This window comes from Thermobia domestica, chromosome 4 (assembly GCF_964235325.1).
Source record: "Thermobia domestica chromosome 4, izTheDome1.hap1.1, whole genome shotgun sequence".
Taxonomy (NCBI): domain Eukaryota; kingdom Metazoa; phylum Arthropoda; class Insecta; order Zygentoma; family Lepismatidae; genus Thermobia; species Thermobia domestica.
In genome coordinates, this window is record NC_137457.1 from 22,893,648 (window position 1) to 22,913,291 (window position 19,644).

General features: G+C 37.2%; 1 protein-coding gene across 1 annotated transcript in view; it reads left to right on the plus strand.

Annotated features, from left to right (window-relative positions):
* T3dh (Type III alcohol dehydrogenase) overlaps positions 1-19,644 on the plus strand; it is a 59,137-nt gene that overhangs the window by 35,039 nt on the left and 4,454 nt on the right. The window contains exons 7-9 of the mRNA XM_081755326.1: positions 199-357; positions 2,537-2,688; positions 7,103-7,224. Coding sequence (XP_081611452.1) covers positions 199-357; positions 2,537-2,688; positions 7,103-7,224 — 433 coding nt within the window. The remainder of the gene's footprint in view (positions 1-198; positions 358-2,536; positions 2,689-7,102; positions 7,225-19,644) is intronic.

A 19,644-nucleotide genomic window follows, 5' to 3' on the forward strand; every position in this document is an offset into this window, starting at 1 on the left:
ATTTATATTAAAAGTAAGTTTTAACACAGCGACGACTCTTGAGGAAAATTACTTAGTCAAAAAATATATAATTTTATCGTTTCAATGCAGAATTTATTTTATTTATACTTTAATTGCATTGAGACATATTAAATACTAGATAACACATTTCAGTTCTAATTTTCAGACTCTTCTATTGTATATTTCTTCTTGGTATAGGGCTGTGTACCAACCGGATGATCTTGAGGCTCGTTCCCAGATGCACCTGGCAAGTACAATGGCTGGTGTAGGATTTGGAAACGCCGGTGTCCATTTGTGTCATGGAATGTCGTACCCCATTTCAGGAAATGTGAAGAAGTTTTATCCTGATGATTACAGGTAAGTACACAAATAAATAAGTGGTATGTAGTTTTGGAGCTTTTTTTTCAAAGTCAAACATTGTACACTCATGATACCTTTGTAGTATTGTTCGTAACTAGAAAGTGAGTGCAACAAATTTAAATTTCTTGTTATTTTTGGACGTGGTTTCTCATATAAACCTTACAGCTCGTAAGCCATCAAATCTGAAACTTTCTCTTCGTTGTAGGAGATACTGAGTAGGTAATGGTTAGTGTAGGGGCTCTATTTATGGGTTTGTCGCACTTTTCTTTACTCTGGATTTCATCGAATTCCTTTAATTTAATTGAAAGTATAAGGAAATGATAAGAAAATGAATGAACATAACTAAGTCATTGAATAACAATAAATTAGCTTTGAATGATGATAAAATTATATTGCTAAAATAATACATATTCCTTACCTAATTATAAACAACAAAATTATCAACTTTTCTAGTTCAATAAATATTTTTGGTGTTAATATTGGCTCCAAATTAAATTGGAAAGAGCATATTTTCCAACTTAACAAAAAGAATTATGTAGTATTTATTTTCGTTTTCGTAGACTAAGAGGTAATGTCATAACACACAAGTCCTACTTTTTGAATCTACTATAGAAAATTTCAGTAATTAATAAGTCATCGATCATTTTCTGGGGCTTCTCCAGCGAATGTATTAGTACCTTCCGCTTACAAAAGAAATCAGTAAAGGTTATGTTTGAAATGTCGTCAAAAAACTTGTTGCAAGCCTATCTTTCAAGGACAAAAAAATATTCCATGTATGTATTTCTAAAAAAAAATATCGTGTTTACTATAGGTAATAAACACTTATTTATAGAAAACAATAATGTTTACAAAGTATTATATATATATATATATATATATATATATATATATATATATATATATATATATATATATATATATATATATTTGAAAAGCGTATATATAAAATGTACGGGAGGTTATAACAAGTTACCTGAGTTTCTAAAACAAAGCATTCTCTGTATTTAAGTCGCAACGTTATGTAAGTTCTTAATAAGTACATGCTATGACTCTGTAAATGAGTTTTTCGAAGACAATACATAAATTTCCTTCTGTATTAGTTATGTTATGAATACAGAAAGTTGTTCGTTATATATACTACCATTTTCGATTCGGTGCTGCCACCTGGAGTATCACAATGGAATTATGGGTTTGCTGGCGGGAGTAGTGTTGTGTCTGACCTTCTAGGGGCGTGAGTGTTATCGAATGCTGACGAAAATCAACCGGTATTGGGAAGGTTACGTAATGGCCCTTTTCTATGGTAAGTTTTCGTACATACACATTGTAACAATGGGTTAAGACTCGGGGTTCGGAAAGACACCCCACAATTGTGTGAAATTTACGCGAACCAGATGATGATCGATGTGGACAAGGCTTCAAGTCATACCGCCAAAATATTACTATGTTTTTATCAGGAAATAGCAGAGGACTTAGAAATTCGTGTCATTCCGTTTGAAGACATTCCTGTAAAAAGCCCAGATACCAGTCCAGTGGATTTTTGTGCATTTGGACTGTTGAAACGACGTCTTTAACATTGTCGACCGCGCACCCTGGAAAGCTTGCAGAGAGGAGTGCGACAGAATTCCCATGCCTTTCCTGTGCCGCAGCTTACTGCAATGGAAACTGCGATGCCGTGTGATAGTCCACAATGCTGGGGATTCAATAGAATATGATTAGTGGTGCTGGCGCGATATCTCTTAAGGTGAGTACCTTTGAAAAATGGTCGGATATAAAGCGATCAACCTTCTGTATATATGTATAGAAAATCATGTTAACTAAGGTGTTTCTGTACTTGTAAGATTTTTCTTCAAAGCATGTATATCATTATTTTGCAATTTTGCAAGTGTATTTGTACTCAGGGAATATCAAAAACAGGCTAATAAAGAAACAAACATGTTTACGTCAGCATAACCATCTTCCAACTGATATTGCAAGGATGTGACGCACCATATGCGACATTTAGTACCTATGTGACAAAGCAATGGTCACCTACTGCTGCTACCTAGTGAGAGAATGCAACAAGAGAAGGAATATGCCACCCATTGTTCCTTACTTTTTGAATCACTCTCTTAGAATACATATAACTAAGATTCATCTTGCCTTACGTATTTCATTCTTTTTATTTATTTATTTACAGTAAAGATCACCCAATCGTCCCTCATGGGTTGTCTGTTGTAATGGGAGGCCCTGCTGTATTTAACTTCACCCATACAGCATGTCCCGAAAGACATTTGGAAGGAGCAGCTTTACTAGGAGCTGATATAACCAATGCGAAAAAGGATGACGCTGGTAAGGCTCTATCAATGTAATTTACATTTATTATATTCTATAATACTATTTCCTCAACACTTGGCTTCATTTATTTATTTATTTATTTATTTCAATTATTATTTTGATTGTTTGTGCATTACTTTGAAGTTTGCCACGATCCTTGAAAGCTCTGAAAATGCACTCTTGATTAATTTAAAAAAAAAATGTTTCTTATATGTTCTTGTTTAGAATGTAATTTGCGAATTTAGAATGTAATCTCTATTCAGCTTCCAGGCTCACAAAATGTAATCTTATAACATGAAACACTTCACCTATCAGTGTTCCTTCCAGTTATTCTTCTTCCCTATATTTCAAATAAGTTACTCGGCCATTCTTCTTCGGAGACACACAATAACTTGTCCTTTTAACAGCGTGTTCTTACTTTGTCCTTTTGTATCTTAACAGTGGGAATTCAAATTTTGTAAATTTTATCCATACTTATAGTCACCTTCCTTTTTCAATGGTATATCTCTTTCTTATTTTCAACTTTAACACTATATGGACATAGCCCTAAAGTTAGTGAACTAATAGAATTTATGAATACCTTTTTATTTTTGTTTCAGATCTTCTTTCTTATGGAGCGTTCTTAAACAGGAAATAGCCATAACGGCTACACAGACAATTATTTAATTCACTATGTAGCCTATTATAAAATATTATAGCAACGTGAAACTATAGGATCACCTGTGAATGTAACGCCACTTACATAGGTGAAACAGGAAGAAACATTGAAGACAGAATGAAAGAACACCAGCGACACACCAGACTTAAACAACCCGAAAAATCTGCAATAACTGAACACTGCATACAATACAATCATACGGCCATGTGGGACCAAATTGAAGTACTAAAGAAAAGTAAACAGTTCTGGGACAGGAAAATACATGAATCTTTATTCATCCGTACATACAAGCTATCTATCAACAGAGACGAAGGTTATCATCTACCTGACATCTGGTTCCAGCTTCTCAGTACGAAAAGAACTATCAGCCAATCAGAGAGCAGTTTCCACCAGCAAAATCAGAGCACGCCATTGGCCAACAAAAACAACCAATAGGAACACAGCGATTCTTAAAGACCACTATATAATCTGTACGACCAGCACACTTCAACACATAGCTCTGAAGATGTTGCCGCTGTATGGTAACGAAAGCTCAGCACAGCAACACCTACTCTGGCAGCAATCCCGAGAACATTGGATTAATAGTAGACGCCAGCAAAGCTTCAAGATCATATTGACAAACCTCTACGGGGAGGATATTTACAGGAAGATAAACAGACTCCAGACACTCCGCCGAACAAAAGGGAAGTTGTTATCTCGATTGGCCTTCCTACTACGATGCAGGGACCAAAGTATCATTTCAGCTTTCGCCAAGGTAACCAGTCACATCAAGTCACAGAAGGCACAACGGGTCCTCATCAGGGCCAGCCACGCTCTAGTCAGGGAACAGATACAGGAACTTCACAGAAGACTAGACCAGCACGACAGAGAAATGAAGCATCTACTTCTGTATCTACCAACAGTGTTCCACACCTGGGACTGGGAATGGGTAGATTCCATCACGTATGCATATGGTAGCAGGCAGCATGAATTACACACAGTTCATCTTAAGAAGAAATTCGAAAAGCTTAACCGAAGACAAAACCCTGAACCATCTCATCCGAGCAGAGAAAAAGCAGTGGTGAATCTCTCCAGCAAAAGACTAAGTGAAGCAGCTACAAGTCTTCTATGCAAAGGCCTGAAATTCGCTCCAACACCTAAACACATTCCCATCACGGAAACTGTAAGTGGTATTGAACAAGCAATAAAACACTTAGACCTAGAAGCAGCAGACCACATATGCACACAAGCCGTTACGGTCCTTATGAGGGCCAAGCAGCAGAAGCCGAAATACAACCTATCCAGAGAAGAAAGGAAAGTTCTCAATGACCTACGAGCTGATGACAGCATCATAATATTACCAGCAGACAAGGGGAATGCGACCGTCATTCTCAACAGGGAAGACTACCACTCCAAATTGACAAGCCTACTGGAAGATCCAGCATATAGAAAAATTGACAGAGATCCAACCAAGGCCATCGAAAAGAAAACCTCCAGATTAATACAAAGTTCCAGTCTGAATGAAGAAGAAAAGAAGAGGTTTAAACCTTCCGGTTCAATACCACCAAGGATTTATGGCCTTCCGAAGATACACAAGAAATAAGTTCCATTACGACCCATAGTTAAGACCATAGGAGGCCCCACGTACAACCTGGCCAAGAAATTAACAGGACTGTACAGCCACTAACAGGAGAGTATACACATTATATCAGGAACTCCAGCCATTTCGTACAACTGCTACACAGCATCAAGACAAACGCAGATGACATACTCGTCAGCTTTGATGTGGTTTCTCTCTTTACGAGGGTACCACTGGAAGATTCTATTAAACTCCTGGAATCGCACTTCAGCAAGGATATAGTACATCTCTTCAGACACACCCTAACGTCTACCTACTTCAGTTACCAAGACAATTTCTTTGAACAAAGTGATGGTGTGGCAATGGGCTCTCCTCTCTCTCCAGTAATAGTGAATTTCTATATGGAGTATTTTGAACACAAAGCGCTAGAAACAGCAACATACAAACCTACAGTATTCTACAGATATGTAGACGACACATTCGTCATATGGCCCCATGGCAGACAGAAACTCGGCGAATTCCTGCAGCATCTGAATTCTATACACCGCAACATCCAGTTCACAATGGAAACAGACACAGAAGGAAGACTCCCGTTCCTGGACGTACTCGTATACAAGAAGCCAGATGGAAGTCTAGGCCATTCAATCTACAGGAAACCCACACACACTGATCTCTACCTCGATGCGACCAGTTTTCATCATCCTGCACAGAAGATGGGGGTGTTAAATACTCTAATACACAGAGCATACCAAATAGCAGATCCAGATAATATAAGCACAGAACTGTCTCACCTGGAAACAGTATTCAAATTCAACGGATATTCGTCGAAACAGATCAACACAGCCATGAGAAAATACAGTAGCAGAGATTGCACCACAAAAGAAGACAACACGGCAGACAAGGAAAATATTGCACTTATTCCATATATGGGAAAAACCTCCAACCAACTAGCAAGACTATTGAAGAAATTCAACATCAAGACGGTACACTGCCCTCCACCGAAGATCAGGAGTTTACTACCAAGTGCAAAAGACTCATTGGGATTAAAGACACCAGGCATCTATAGGATCACATGTGAATGTAACGCTACTTACATAGGTGAAACAGGAAGGAACATTGAAGACAGAATGAAAAAACACCAGCGACACACCAGACTTAAACAACCCGAAAAATCTGCAATAGCTGAACACTGCATACAATACAATCATACGGCCATGTGGGACCAAATTGAAGTACTAAAGAAAAGTAAACAGTTCTGGGACAGGAAAATACATGAATCTTTATTCATCCGTACATACAAGCTATCCATCAACAGAGACGAAGGTTATCATCTACCTGACATCTGGTTCCAGCTTCTCAGTACGAAAAGAACTATCAGCCAATCAGAGAGCAGTTTCCACCAGCAAAATCAGAGCACGCCATTGGCCAACAAAAACAACCAATAGGAACACAGCGATTCTTAAAGACCACTATATAATCTGTACGACCAGCACACTTCAACACATAGCTCTGAAGATGTTGCCGCTGTATGGTAACGAAAGCTCAGCACAGCAACACCTACTCTGGCAGCAATCCCGAGAACATTGGATTAATAGTAGACGCCAGCAAAGCTTCAAGATCATATTGACAAACCTCTACGGGGAGGATATTTACAGGAAGATAAACAGACTCCAGACACTCCGCCGAACAAAAGGGAAGTTGTTATCTCGATTGGCCTTCCTACTACGATGCAGGGACCAAAGTATCATTAAAAGTGAAACTATTTTTTTTTTTTTTTTTTTTTATTCATATAGATCGGAGCGTTTCTACTATCACCCACACTGTTTCCCTTTTCTTTACTGGTTCCTATCATCTTCGCTTTTTCCATTCTATGTATTTCGCTATTTTCTTATTCTTCGTTGTTCATATTACATTTTATTAGCAATACTCCCGAACTTACTTTAACAATTCGCCCGAATGTTCTTTTTACAGATTTCTCTGCACTTACTTTCTAATATTCCCCTCCATCTAATGTTTCCTTCTTTCTTTTGAAATCCCATTGTGACATTGACCTAACTATATGTTCTACGTCAAAATTTAAAATGGTTGACAGCGAAACACTACTAAACAGCGACTCTGTCTTTATCCGTCAATGAGTCGTTCGAGGTTTGAAAGCTCAGTATGTGAAATTTTATGTTATTATGCTATATTTATTTATTTTCTTTTTTCAATAGGTCGAATTTTGTCTGATACCCTGAGGAAATACATGTCGCTTATGAAGGTGGAAAACGGTCTCTCGGCATTGGGCTATACAAAGGATGATATTCCCAATTTGGTTCAAGGAATCCTTCCTCAGGTAGATTGATTTCTCATTATCTTCATTCTGTAACGAAGAATGATATTCCCAATTTCTCACTATCTTTATTGTGTAGCGAACAATATTCACAATTTAATTCAAGAATTTTTTTCACAGGTAGATTGATTTCTCATTATCTTTATTGTGTAACGAAGAACTAGTTTTGGTGAAACATATTTTGAAGGAATGGGAGGCAACAAATATGAATTCTGAGGAAATATTAATAAAAGTATTAGGTCTTACATGTCCATATCAGATGATTTTATCTCACTTGCGGTGATTTGACCTCTCTCTCTTGACGCTGATTTGATCTCTCTCTCTTGGAGCTGATTTAATCTTTCTCTTGAAGCTGGTTTTATATTTTCTTGACACTGATTTGATCTCTCTCTCTTGGCAGTGTTTTGATCTCTCTCTTGATACTGATTTGATCTCTCTCTTGGCACTGACTTTATCTCTCTCTTGACACTAATTTGATCTCTCTCTTGACACTGATTTGATCTCTCTCTTGACACTGATTTGATCTCTCACTTGATGCTGATTTAACATCTCTCTGGAAGTTTTTTTTTATCTCTTTCTTGACACTGATTTGATCTCTCTCTTGGGAGTGTTTCGATCTCTTTCTTGACAATGATTTGATCTCTCTCTTGACACTTATTTGATCTCTCTCTTGACATTGATTTGATCTCTCTCTTGGCGCTAATTTGATCTCTCTTTTTTCACTCATTTTATCTTCCTCTTGACACTGATTTGATCTCCCTTGACACTGATTTGATCTCTCTCTTGACACTGATTTGATCTCTCACTTGATGTTGATTCAATATCTCTCTGGAAGTTTTCTTATCTCTTTCTTGACACTGATTTGATCTCTCTCTTAGGAGTGTTTTGATCTCTTTCTTGACACTGATTTGATCTCTCTCTTGTCGCTGATTTATCTTTCTCTCGACACTGATTTGATCTCTCTTTTGACACTGATTTGATCTTTCTCTTGACGCTAATTTGATCTCTCTCTTGAAGCTGATTTGGTCTCTATCTTGGCACTGTTTTATCTCTCTTTTGACACTGATTTGATCTGTCTTGACACTGATTTGATCTCTTGCTTGATGCTGATTTGTCTTCTCTCCTGACACCCGTAACACCACACATCCCAAAATTCTATCTGTTATCAAAAATCCACGAACCATAGTAGAATTGTTGACAGCTATACTTAATGTATTTCGCGTGCTTATACTATAATTTTCAACTACATGACCAAGTTCAACCTCGCTTCTCAAAAATACGAACAATCATGTATTTCATCTTCCTACTACCTAACATTTCTACTTTCTATAGATGTAGATGATCTCTCCATAGGTGTATTCAGGGTCCAATGAATACGAACAGTTGTATTTTTCAAAGATAAGCACTACCTTCAAGAACATAGTCATGGAGATAACCTTTTCATGGAGCAAAATAACTTGATTTTGATTACGTCTCTGAAACGGTTCCTATGGATAAGATTCGTATATGATACATTTGTAATCTGGTGCCATGGAAACCCTACGATTTCTGAAAACAGTAAATCCACCTGGTTATTTTCTGGCTACATTGTCACCTTTCTAAACGTGAATGTGAGACACAAAAATGTACACCTCACAAATGACGTATTTATCAAGTCATAAATAGTATGGAACACCTTCACGTAAAACCCTCTTACTCATATACAGGGCGTTAATGAATACCGTGTCATACATTTAGGAGGTAATTCCTTATATCAAATAAAACATAAATTTCAAATAAACATAGGTTGAAAAACGACTCTTTTCTTAGAGTTATAAGCTAACGTAAATGCGAAACCTCGTTTCGAAACACCCTGGCTTCAAAATTATGTATCCTATCGCAAGGAGTTCAAGAAATTACACAAGAACTAGTATATGTTCTATCTGAATATATGTTCTATATGAATATCTATGTTTCACAATTCCTCGATACCGGCGTAACGAATTGTATAAAGTAAGTTGGAGTACGGGGATACATTTTAAAGTACTAACTGAGTGCTTGTTGAGTAGGTACCAGATGATTGTGAAATGTGGATTTTTAAATAGAACGCATACTAGTTTCCGTGTATTCTTTTGAACTGCTTGCGATATTTTCAAATCAGAGCATTTTTAAAAGTGATCGCGCATTTTCAGAAATCTATAACTGAGAAAGGAGCTGTTTTGTGATCTAGGTATATTATAATTTTTTTCTTTCATTTGATATAAAAGCTCACCTCCTAAATATATAACAACGTGTTAATTAACACTCTGCATGAAACACCCCGTACCTTACACCCTGACACTTGTGGAATATGCATCTATTCGGCAGTCATCCGTAGAAAATCACTCTCTTTAGGATCCTACGTCAATACTCATCATCGGATATTCCCCTACCCTCCCTCCCCCCCCAAAAATAAAAATCCTTAATAAAAACATCAATTCTGATTCTTCTCACTCAACATTATCCTAGCTTCTATTCTTTTCAAAAACTCATGAACGTATACTGCTTCCCTCAACATCAGAAACTGAAAAAGCATTTCTTACGCTTTCCAAAATCCTCTACCGCACATCATTCATACTGCATATCATGCTTCTGAGAACTGAACCGCGTTTCAAATGAATACCAAGAGATTAGATGTAAAACTCTACTTATTTTTGATAACAGTTTGATCTTTCTAAACTCCCCATCCCCCTTCCCCCCCCCAAAAAAAAGCAATATTGCTATTCTACCAGTTACGATTCCTTCCGTCTTTTCCAAAATGCGCCACTGTCTTGCGTACTATATTAAGGAAACTCTAACTCGTCTTTCTACCGCAAACTTCATTACTTCAATAATGTAGCATTTCCTTTTAATTCCTCATCTTTCTACTGCCTTGTCAGAGCTTTTAGAATTAAAGCAAAAGTTCAATGAAAGTTTAAACGTTTACACATAAAGAGTCGTCAATTAATTTTAAATAGTAATTAAACTGTTACATCCTCTTTATAATTAAAACATTTTTAGAGGCTACGCTTACACCTTTAACCAGCATCGAATTTTCAAATGTAATTCAATGAAATGAAGAGGTCAAATTTATGAAACTTTTGACATATCAGATATATCAACTTTACCTTTAATACTAGTCAGAGGTACATCTGAGTACCTTACTCATATATTAACTATAATTTAAAGGTCTATTAAATTCGTATGTTCTCTTCTGGAAATTATAGAAACATCTTAACAAACTGCAGCTTATCCGATTAGTAAGAGGTTAGACTATCTTTCGCCTATGGTACAGCTTGTTGGTTGCTTTCGGTTATCAAGGGTACATAAGATGTGAACCTACAGTTTAGTGAGAGTCAAACTACATGAGGTCTCACCAAGAATCGAACCCGGATCTCTCGTACCGAAGACGCGTACGCTGACTATGTAGTCATGACCAGGTTCTCTATAGTACAGCTTGTATTCGTTGAACGTGAGTGAAGATGGAAGAGAAATCTGCACCGAACTCGCTGCTCTAAAATTAACTATAGATATTGAATATTTCTAATCGGGGGATTGGGCAGGCCAGCGGAGGCGTTGGGATTCATTCTGATGTACCTTCAATCTATCTGAACAAATATAACGTATTGTAATCGTAGAAAACTGGGTTGTTTTTAGAGAGCAACATTTAACTCCATGAATCTCAGCCCTGTAGATAAGAGTGCAGAACCTGACAACCATGCTAAGCGAAGAGCATTAGGCAGTAAATAGTGCAAACAAATCACAACAGCTGCTAATACCATAATTATTTTAACCCATTTGGTGCCATAATTTTTCTAATGGATATTTTTGATTGAGTGCTACATATTTTCTCTTACATAGGACACATATACAAAAGAAAAATAGGTTTTGATTGTATGTACCGAGATACGCCCGGTACAGCCTGTCCTATATATAGGACATTGGCCTTTTGGGTTGACAATTCTAAAAAATAAACACAATTATATATAATTTTTACTAGGTTTTATTAAACAAAGTTTGCAAGAGTACATACCCGTACCATATGTCTTAGCACATTTACACAGCACTGTTACACTAACGATGGTAATTATCAAAGCACAGAACAGCACACAAGCCAAAGTGGCGTTCCTGACATGATGTTATCGGCTTTTTTGGACATCCTTGACATCTTCTTTGCTTTCCTTTCTTATTTCGTATTAGGGTATGTTTGCTAGCTTTCCGTGCTTCTGAACACTTTCTGTAGAGTCCCTGTGGCCCCGGACGAAGCCTTGTCGATGCAGACTGTGAGAGCAATGCCATGTAACACTTCTGTAAAATTCTAGAAGATCCAAATTACCTAAGTCCAAGATCTGATAAAATTTCCATCCAGCAACTAAAGCAGTTTCAATAACATTCGTAAATAAGTTCCAATACCACTTCTTGCCCTTGATCTTGATTGGGTATAAGCTCATCAATTTGTGAAATAAATCTACGTCATTCTTGAATTTGTTATATGAAGCAATACATGAAGGCACTTTTATGTTTTCTTTACGCCATTTGTTATTTCGTGTTACTGTTTCCACACAATCAACGGATTGAAAACTCGTTACAACAGTCACAGCCTTGATATCATTCCATTTAACCATACTGACTTCTGAGTTGCGATCAAACCTTGTGTCCACTCCTCTTTCCTTTTTTCTTAGTTCTTTTCACGGCATCAAAGGACATTTTCCGGGTCTATTTTCCTTGACTGTTCCAGTCATGAAAATGTTACTTTGTCTCAGATTGGAAGCAAGATTGTAGGACGAAAAGAAGTTGTCCATATATACCGAATGGCATTCTGGTTTTCCACAACGGACAGCAAAGATTCCACAACATAATCGGATAATCTGGTATCCCTTTGAGATCCAGATTGGTAGGGAATTATATGCAGTGAGTAACAATTGTGTGTGGCTAACTCCATAATTTGTACCCAAATTTCACCGGTTTACCCTTCATATACATTTTCAAACTATTTCTACCATTTTATTCAGTACAAGGGTCAAAGGTTTCTAAAATAACTTTGTCGCATTATCAGTAAATGTATAATTTTGAAGCACATAAATCTAATATTACCTTACCTAAAGTCAAGAAATATATATAAGTATATATAAAATATATAGTAAACCAGCTATCTAAATTCTTCCAGTAGTGTCTACATTCTGAAGGTCCACATGATACAGATTCCTATTGTACGTTTATTTCTATTACATTATCGTAAATAAATGGCAAATCCGTTTCAAATTATGTGTACATAGAATTTCGTTGCTATATTACCCGGAAATTGAAATTCCTTGAAACCAGTAGGCTAAATGGCCGATGTCCTATATATAGGACACTAAAGAAACAAGGTATTTTTATCACATTATTTTATTTTCTGAGTTTAAACAACTAATGTATAAAAAAGAATTATATTTTAAGAATATAAAACAAATGCTTACCTTCGATTTCTCGGCCTTTTCCATTTTCTGTTTCGAAGACAAGAGAAACGTTCATCAACATTCCAAATTCCAGATATTTAACGATAGCAGATTTCCCTCCAAAATGTACCAATCTTCCACACACGACGAATAAGGAAAGCATGTACTTGTCTGAGCATGGGTAGAACCGAACAACATTCGGTTGATTAATCAGTGTTGCAAACCGACGTATTTTGTCACTGTCCTATATATAGGACATTGGCGCCAAATGGGTTAAAATTATTGCAATTAACATTTGGGTCTCCTGTAGTGATTAGAGCGCTGGACTCATTGGAACATAATCTAACGAACTATTAACCCTCCTCTTCCTCCACAGTCTACTGCTTTTGTGATACAAGGTACAAAAGAACAAAAACATGTCTCGTAAATAGCAGGGGTTCATACTTTCAACAACAGAAGACATAACGATCCTACTTTGGTCATTGCTTGCAAAGGTCACGTGCTCTAATGATGTCACAGCAACACGTTAACTTCGGTCCTCCGGGACTAGAGTCATTCGTACGTTTACGTGGCCATTATTATGAAATAATATTTTCTCTTCAGCTGTTGGAACGAGATACGTACAGTCGTACGTAGTGGTAGGGAAGAATGCAGGCTTGACTACGTATACGGGCCGTATGTAGTGGCAGTCAAGCGTTAATAGCGTAGGAAGCATCTAGTCATCTAAAATGTTCCCATGATAATTTCCAGAAACTCACCCATTGAGAGCAATCATAGAACCAACGAAATACTATGAAATTGCTGCTCACATCAGCAGAGGCTCTACTTGGTTGAATGATCAGAAATAAGGAGTCTGGAGGATACACATCTTTAAGTTCGTTGTACCTAAATCAAGTTGTTGTTGAAAACAATAAGAAAGGTGACCTGTTGGACTACCATCTTCTGTGTTCTCGGCACCATATCTTTTTCGCTGTCTCGATGGCGGTGGTTATCAGAGGTTTCGAAATCTTAGCAGGTGTTGACGTCATACAGCTCTCAAACAGGTTGTTCTAGCGTACATTTTGATTTTGAATTCTGCAGTCAGTGTGCCGGCACTCTACGGCTTTTGTGACAATTCTCCTCAACGTTCAGCCATCCAGTGTAGAAATTGAAGCACTTCGATTTGTACTAAGGGAGTACTCTTGCAGAATAGGGGGTAATTTCTCAACGCATTCCAAAAGAAACTTTTACTCGCAGAAAAATACCTTATATAGGGTTACCATATTACAAAAATGAAAATCTGGGACGCTACTAAATTACGAGAATCTTTGAAATGTTAAAATGAAAAGAAGTATTATATACTAATTCACTTTCTTCCATTAGATAGAGTTATCCAAGTATTACGTAATCACATTTTTAATCATTTTAGTAAAACTTCTCTTCCCTGTAAGCATTTCTTTTTTAATTTCTCAGGATCTGTTATGTTTTGTGGTTTTTAGAGTCTGTTTTAGCTCATTCAAAATTCAAATGCTTCGTTCAATATCAAAGTAGTTAAATAGTAAATTAAATTCATGTTTTACGTATTCAAGTGTTTTTTTTTTTTCAACTTTTGAATAGCCATACTCAGAACTTAAAGAGAATAATTATATACATAATTCTGTATAAAAAAAAAAAAAAAAAAAAAAAAAAAACCCTTAATATTCCCTCCTTTTTTCTTCGCTGAAATCCGGGACATTTAAGTGCCCCAAGAAATATCTTCGGGACGCAAACCTCGATTCCGGGACGAATGGCAACCCTACCCCTGTACCACTGTCATATTTAGGGAGCCTATCGGATTCAAGCCCCCCCCCCGAAATAAATTTGTTAGTTTTCCGCATTCCACTTACCTACAGCAATAATCCTTGTTAATATTTCTAAGAATTTCATTGACTTTTCATATTCTTATGTTCTTTGTTCAGAAATAATACTGAATTTGTCAAATTTCATTCCATGTAAGAACTGCGTTCTTTTATCTTTCTTTCGTCCATTTTACTCTTCTGTTTCTTTTTCTTAGTTGTTACTTTCTTTCGTTTCTCCTATCATACTCTCGACCGTTGTTAGTTGTGATTCAAGTCCGCCGTCGTTAGTAACACCAAAACTAACAGGAGCTGCTAAGCGAAACTGGTGTTTCACTTAACTTGCACGGATATCAACATAACGGGATTTTAGTTATTATAGCAAAGGAATATTTACATCGTTTAGTTATAAAGAAAGATAAACGTTTGAATTAAGGAAAATCAAAAGTGGGAAATAAGTAGTCCTCGAAATTAGGTAGGCCAAGAGAAGGCTTCCTTTTTTCTGCTATGAATAGAATAAAAGGTTAGATTCACTGCTTAATTTTTGTGTGTATCATATCACATAAGATTCACCTATCTGCAATTCTCGCCATTAAAACTGCAATCAGTATATTTCAGCTTCAACTTGTCTAATTTTTTTCAGGTAAAAACGTACACAGATAAAAGTGAATATTTGCATTTTTTAAAAATGAAATTCGTTAAGTTGAAATGAGATTACAAATATTCAACGTGTGTTTGCAGGAGCGTCATTTCAGGTTTGTCTTGGGGGGGGGGGGGTAAGATTCTCCACCGACATACGAGTTTCACATTTTTTTTTCGTACATATATTAGTAGACGATCGATTTATTAGGCAATATTGCTCTCAAGCAACTTCGCATTCTATTGCCTTATCCGCACGAATTATAACTTCAGTGATCATTTAATTGGCATTATTGCTTTCATACAATATTCATATACATGATTTGCGGACCCCTGTTGCTTGTTTAGATAGCTCTAATCTTCGTCAACAGGGAACAGTCAAATTTAGTATTGTAAAAGCTCTATCTCCTACGTTCCGCGAAAGTTCTTTTTTATTTTTTTTATTTGTGGTTTCTTGCTCTGTAGGAAAATATTCCAACGAAATTGCTGCTAATTATTGAGAGGATTCTTATGATATTTTACCATAATAGAACAATGCTGCTCAGCAGATATGTATAAGACCTATTTTATGGCAGTGTTGCTTTGAAATAAACATCCTGTATTTTGTAACCAAAGTACAAAAAATACTTTAAAAATTACGAAATTATGATTAGGAAGATATGGTTCAACCATAAAAACAAACTAAATATTTTAATGGTAATGCTATCAATGGTTGCCAATTACAGGGCTAAAATATAAACTTAGGTGGACAATTGCCCTCCCCCGAAACAAACCCTAAATAGCCTACGCTATTGCCCTGTACAAAATGGAAAAGGTTATGATTTCTCAGTTCACAGTATTTTTCTCACAAAAGACTTGAAAAATCAGTTTTTCTAATGTAGCGTTTCAAGCTGCTTGGGTACCCTCAGGGAAAGCGTTTCCATAAAGTATGCTCATAATTGTAATTGTAAATTTATGCTCTGTCTTCTCAGAGTAGATTCCATTTTGATATAGATTTCTTAGTAATAAGTTGAAAAACTGATTATTTGTTATTCGTTTATACATTTAATTTTTGTAACTACACATGAAGGGCTTGATGTTATTACGAAGTCCCCCCCCCCCTTAGAAAGTACAAAGGGAACGAGGTTCCGGGGAAGTATTCAAAGCTGCCTGGGTTCCGGGGAAGTATTCAAAAGAAACAGAAGAGTAGAATGGACGAAAGAAAGATAAAAGAACGCAGTTCTTACATGGGATGAAATTTGACAAATTTCCCCCCTTCAATTACCACACTGCAGCCATCCGTTCCATCTAGGTTTGCTTTCCGTTCACTATATTATGTTACCGGCCAGTAAAGTGAACACATAAAATGAAATGTAATGTATTGAATATGACTACTCACCTTCACAGCAGGTAATGAAAGTGTCCTCCGCCCACTTCAACACACATGTGAGCACGATTGAGGAGATTCATATATACCCTTGTCAGTTCTTGTGTTGTAATGCTATTGGTGACATCCTGGATCCTGGTCTTGACTTCTTCAATTGTGTGTGGATTTGTTTCGTATACTCTTCCCTTTAACAGTCCCCATAAGTAAAAGTCACACGTGGACAAGTCTGGTGACCGAGGAGGCCACAAGCCTTTGCTGATTGTCCTCTCTGGTGTAAACATCTCATGCACAAGGGACAATGATGCAGCTGATGTGTGGCATGTTGCACCGTCCTGCTGAAAGTAACATAACTGACGCTCCTCTTCGGTCAAGTGTGCATAAAACTCCTCCAGGATTCCCATATACACGTCACTGTTCACTGTCGTCTCAAAGAATATGGGCCCAATAACGCGTGTGGCGGAAATGGCACACCAAACACCAATCTTCTTATCATGCAAGGGTATCTGGTGGATTGCGTGTGGATTTTCTGTCGACCAATACCGGTTGTTTTGGGAATTTACGTACCCAGACAGGTGGAACCACGCCTCGTCACTCATGATGAGCATTAGTGGATCCAAGAAACCACTGGCAACATTGCTCAACAGCCATGAACAGAAATGCACCCTCTTCTGCAGGTCAGGCTCCTTCAGTTCTTGCACAACACTTATCCGGTACGGTTTTAACTTCAGTCCCCTTAAAACACGTCTGCAACTTCTCTCACTCGCATGAACCTGTTGACTCAATCTCCTGGTTGACTTTCGAGGACTTCTTGTCATTATCTCTTCCACCTGCATCTTTAATTCAGGTGTGCAGACAGATGGTCGTCTGTTCCTGGGAGCATTTTGAACCGATCCTGTACGCCGCCATTTTTCAATCAATTCCTAAATGGCGCTTTTTGCTGGCACAGAACGTCCTGGAAATTTCTCCCGAAACAAATTCTTTGTTTTCACAAAAGATCCAGTGAGAATGAACCCTTCAACAATGGCAACACGCTCGGGTATCGAATACGGCATTATCACACACTGACACTCACTCGGCTTAACACAACGAGGCCTTTTTCTCAACTGGTTTCGACAAGTTTCACTGGCTGCGGCTGCACGTGACTGCTGCAGGTCACGTAAGTCGACCCGACCTCGACACGCCATCTCTTGGTAGGAAGGTAGATTATGTAAGTGTTGCCAAAACACAATATACCAGAATATTACGACGGGCCGGTTTTACGTGCCGCACCCTGTATATATATATATATATATATATATATATATTGAACTGGTTTTAGGTCACGAGTTTTAGGTGGGAACATGACCTTTAATACTGTTGCTCTTGAATCATCTGACACGCGTAATTTACCCTTCCTTGAAAGTTCCGTCATTTTTGACTACCTCATCTGGAGTATTGCATACATGTATCTGTACTGCATTGCCTTGCATACTACCCACTGTCACCTAACACAGCACTAGCACAAGATAGTTGCAGTAGATAAATTTTGTTACTAACGCATAAAATTTACATTAAGCAATACATAGATGTTTCCATTATCTTGATATTTTATTTTATTTTATTTTATTTGTTGAACAAATTCCCAGATACAGCATAATTTTGCCTTTTACACAGAGAAATAACAAAGAAAGTAACAAACAAGACAACAATAATAACAACATAGAACAGTGTCAAAAAAGAGTGTAAAAGTAATATTATTCTGTCAAAACTCGTTTAATTGCTCTTTCAAACACCGGATAGCTCGATAAAATGTCCACATCAGTTGTTACTTGATTATAATAGTTTGGTATTCTGTGAAAAAGAGACCTCTGTATAATTGCCAACGTAGGACGGGCAAGATGGAATAGGTGGGTATTCCGGGTGATGCGGGAAAGGACACGTAAGGATAGTTCCTGAAGTAATATTTCCGATCTTAACTCTCCATTCACTATTTTATGAAGATATTTCAGGTCAGAGATAATTCTGCGTACTTCCGGAGTCTGGATATTCAGATGTCGCAAGAGCTCCTTCTTAGATAATATTCGAAGTGCAGGAACACGAAAACGGTCTATAGCTATAAAGAAATAAAGAATAGAAGCAAGTCTGGAGAGATGTGTAGGTGCTGCCATGGCCCATATGGGAGAGCAGTATTCGACCGTGGGAGCTATTAAGGTTTTATAAAAAGTTGCTAATGACGAAATAGTGCGTAGTTCAGTGAATCGATAAAGAAGTCCCAACATGCGCATTGAATTCTTAAGTATTGAGAAGATGTGGTCAGACAATGTAAGTTTTGAATCAAAAATAACACCAAGATCATTATGACTAGCAGAATATGTGATAGGGGAATCATTGATACGGTATGTGGAGGGAACAGGAGATTTTTTTCAAAGTAATAGTAATACTGTCACATTTTTTACTGTTCAGTTTCAAGTGCCACACTTCACACCAGCCTATAAGGTAGTTTATGTCTTCCTGTAGGGCAATTGTGTCATGGAGACACGATATTTCTCTGTATAACTTACAATCGTCAGCAAAAAGCAGAAGGCCACTAAGTAGAGCTGATAAGTGCGTGTAGAGATCATCCATATACAGAACAAATAGCAGGGGCCCAAGTACACTCCCCTGAGGCACCCCTGAGATCACGGGTTGGGGGTTAGAAGTCGCACCTGAAAGAACAACTCTGTTTACGGTCCTTCAAGTAGCTTGTGATTAGAAAGAGAAATTTGCCATGTACATTAAATCTATTGGAGAGCTTATGAAGAAGATGAATGTGACTGGCACACTCAAAGACCTTCGAGAGATCAAAGTAGATAACATCTAATTGAGTATTGTTATTCATACATTTGACTGCTCAGGAAAGAAGAGTACTTAAGTTTGTGAGACTTGAGCTTTTCGGTAGAAAGCCGCGCTGAGAACTGTGGATGTAAGGTGAGGTGAATTTAAGTATCCCGTCTGATTATTTTTTCGCAGATAATTGATATTGAGGTGTGGTGTGTGGTTTTTAACATTTCGTGTGCTAAATTGGATGATTGAATGTAAAATGACCTAGTAGTGTATTTGACACCTAAAATAAACAAATAAAAATACAAATAAATAAATAAATGGTCCTAGGATTGAACCTTACGGAACTCTTGAAGTTCTCTAATTTTTC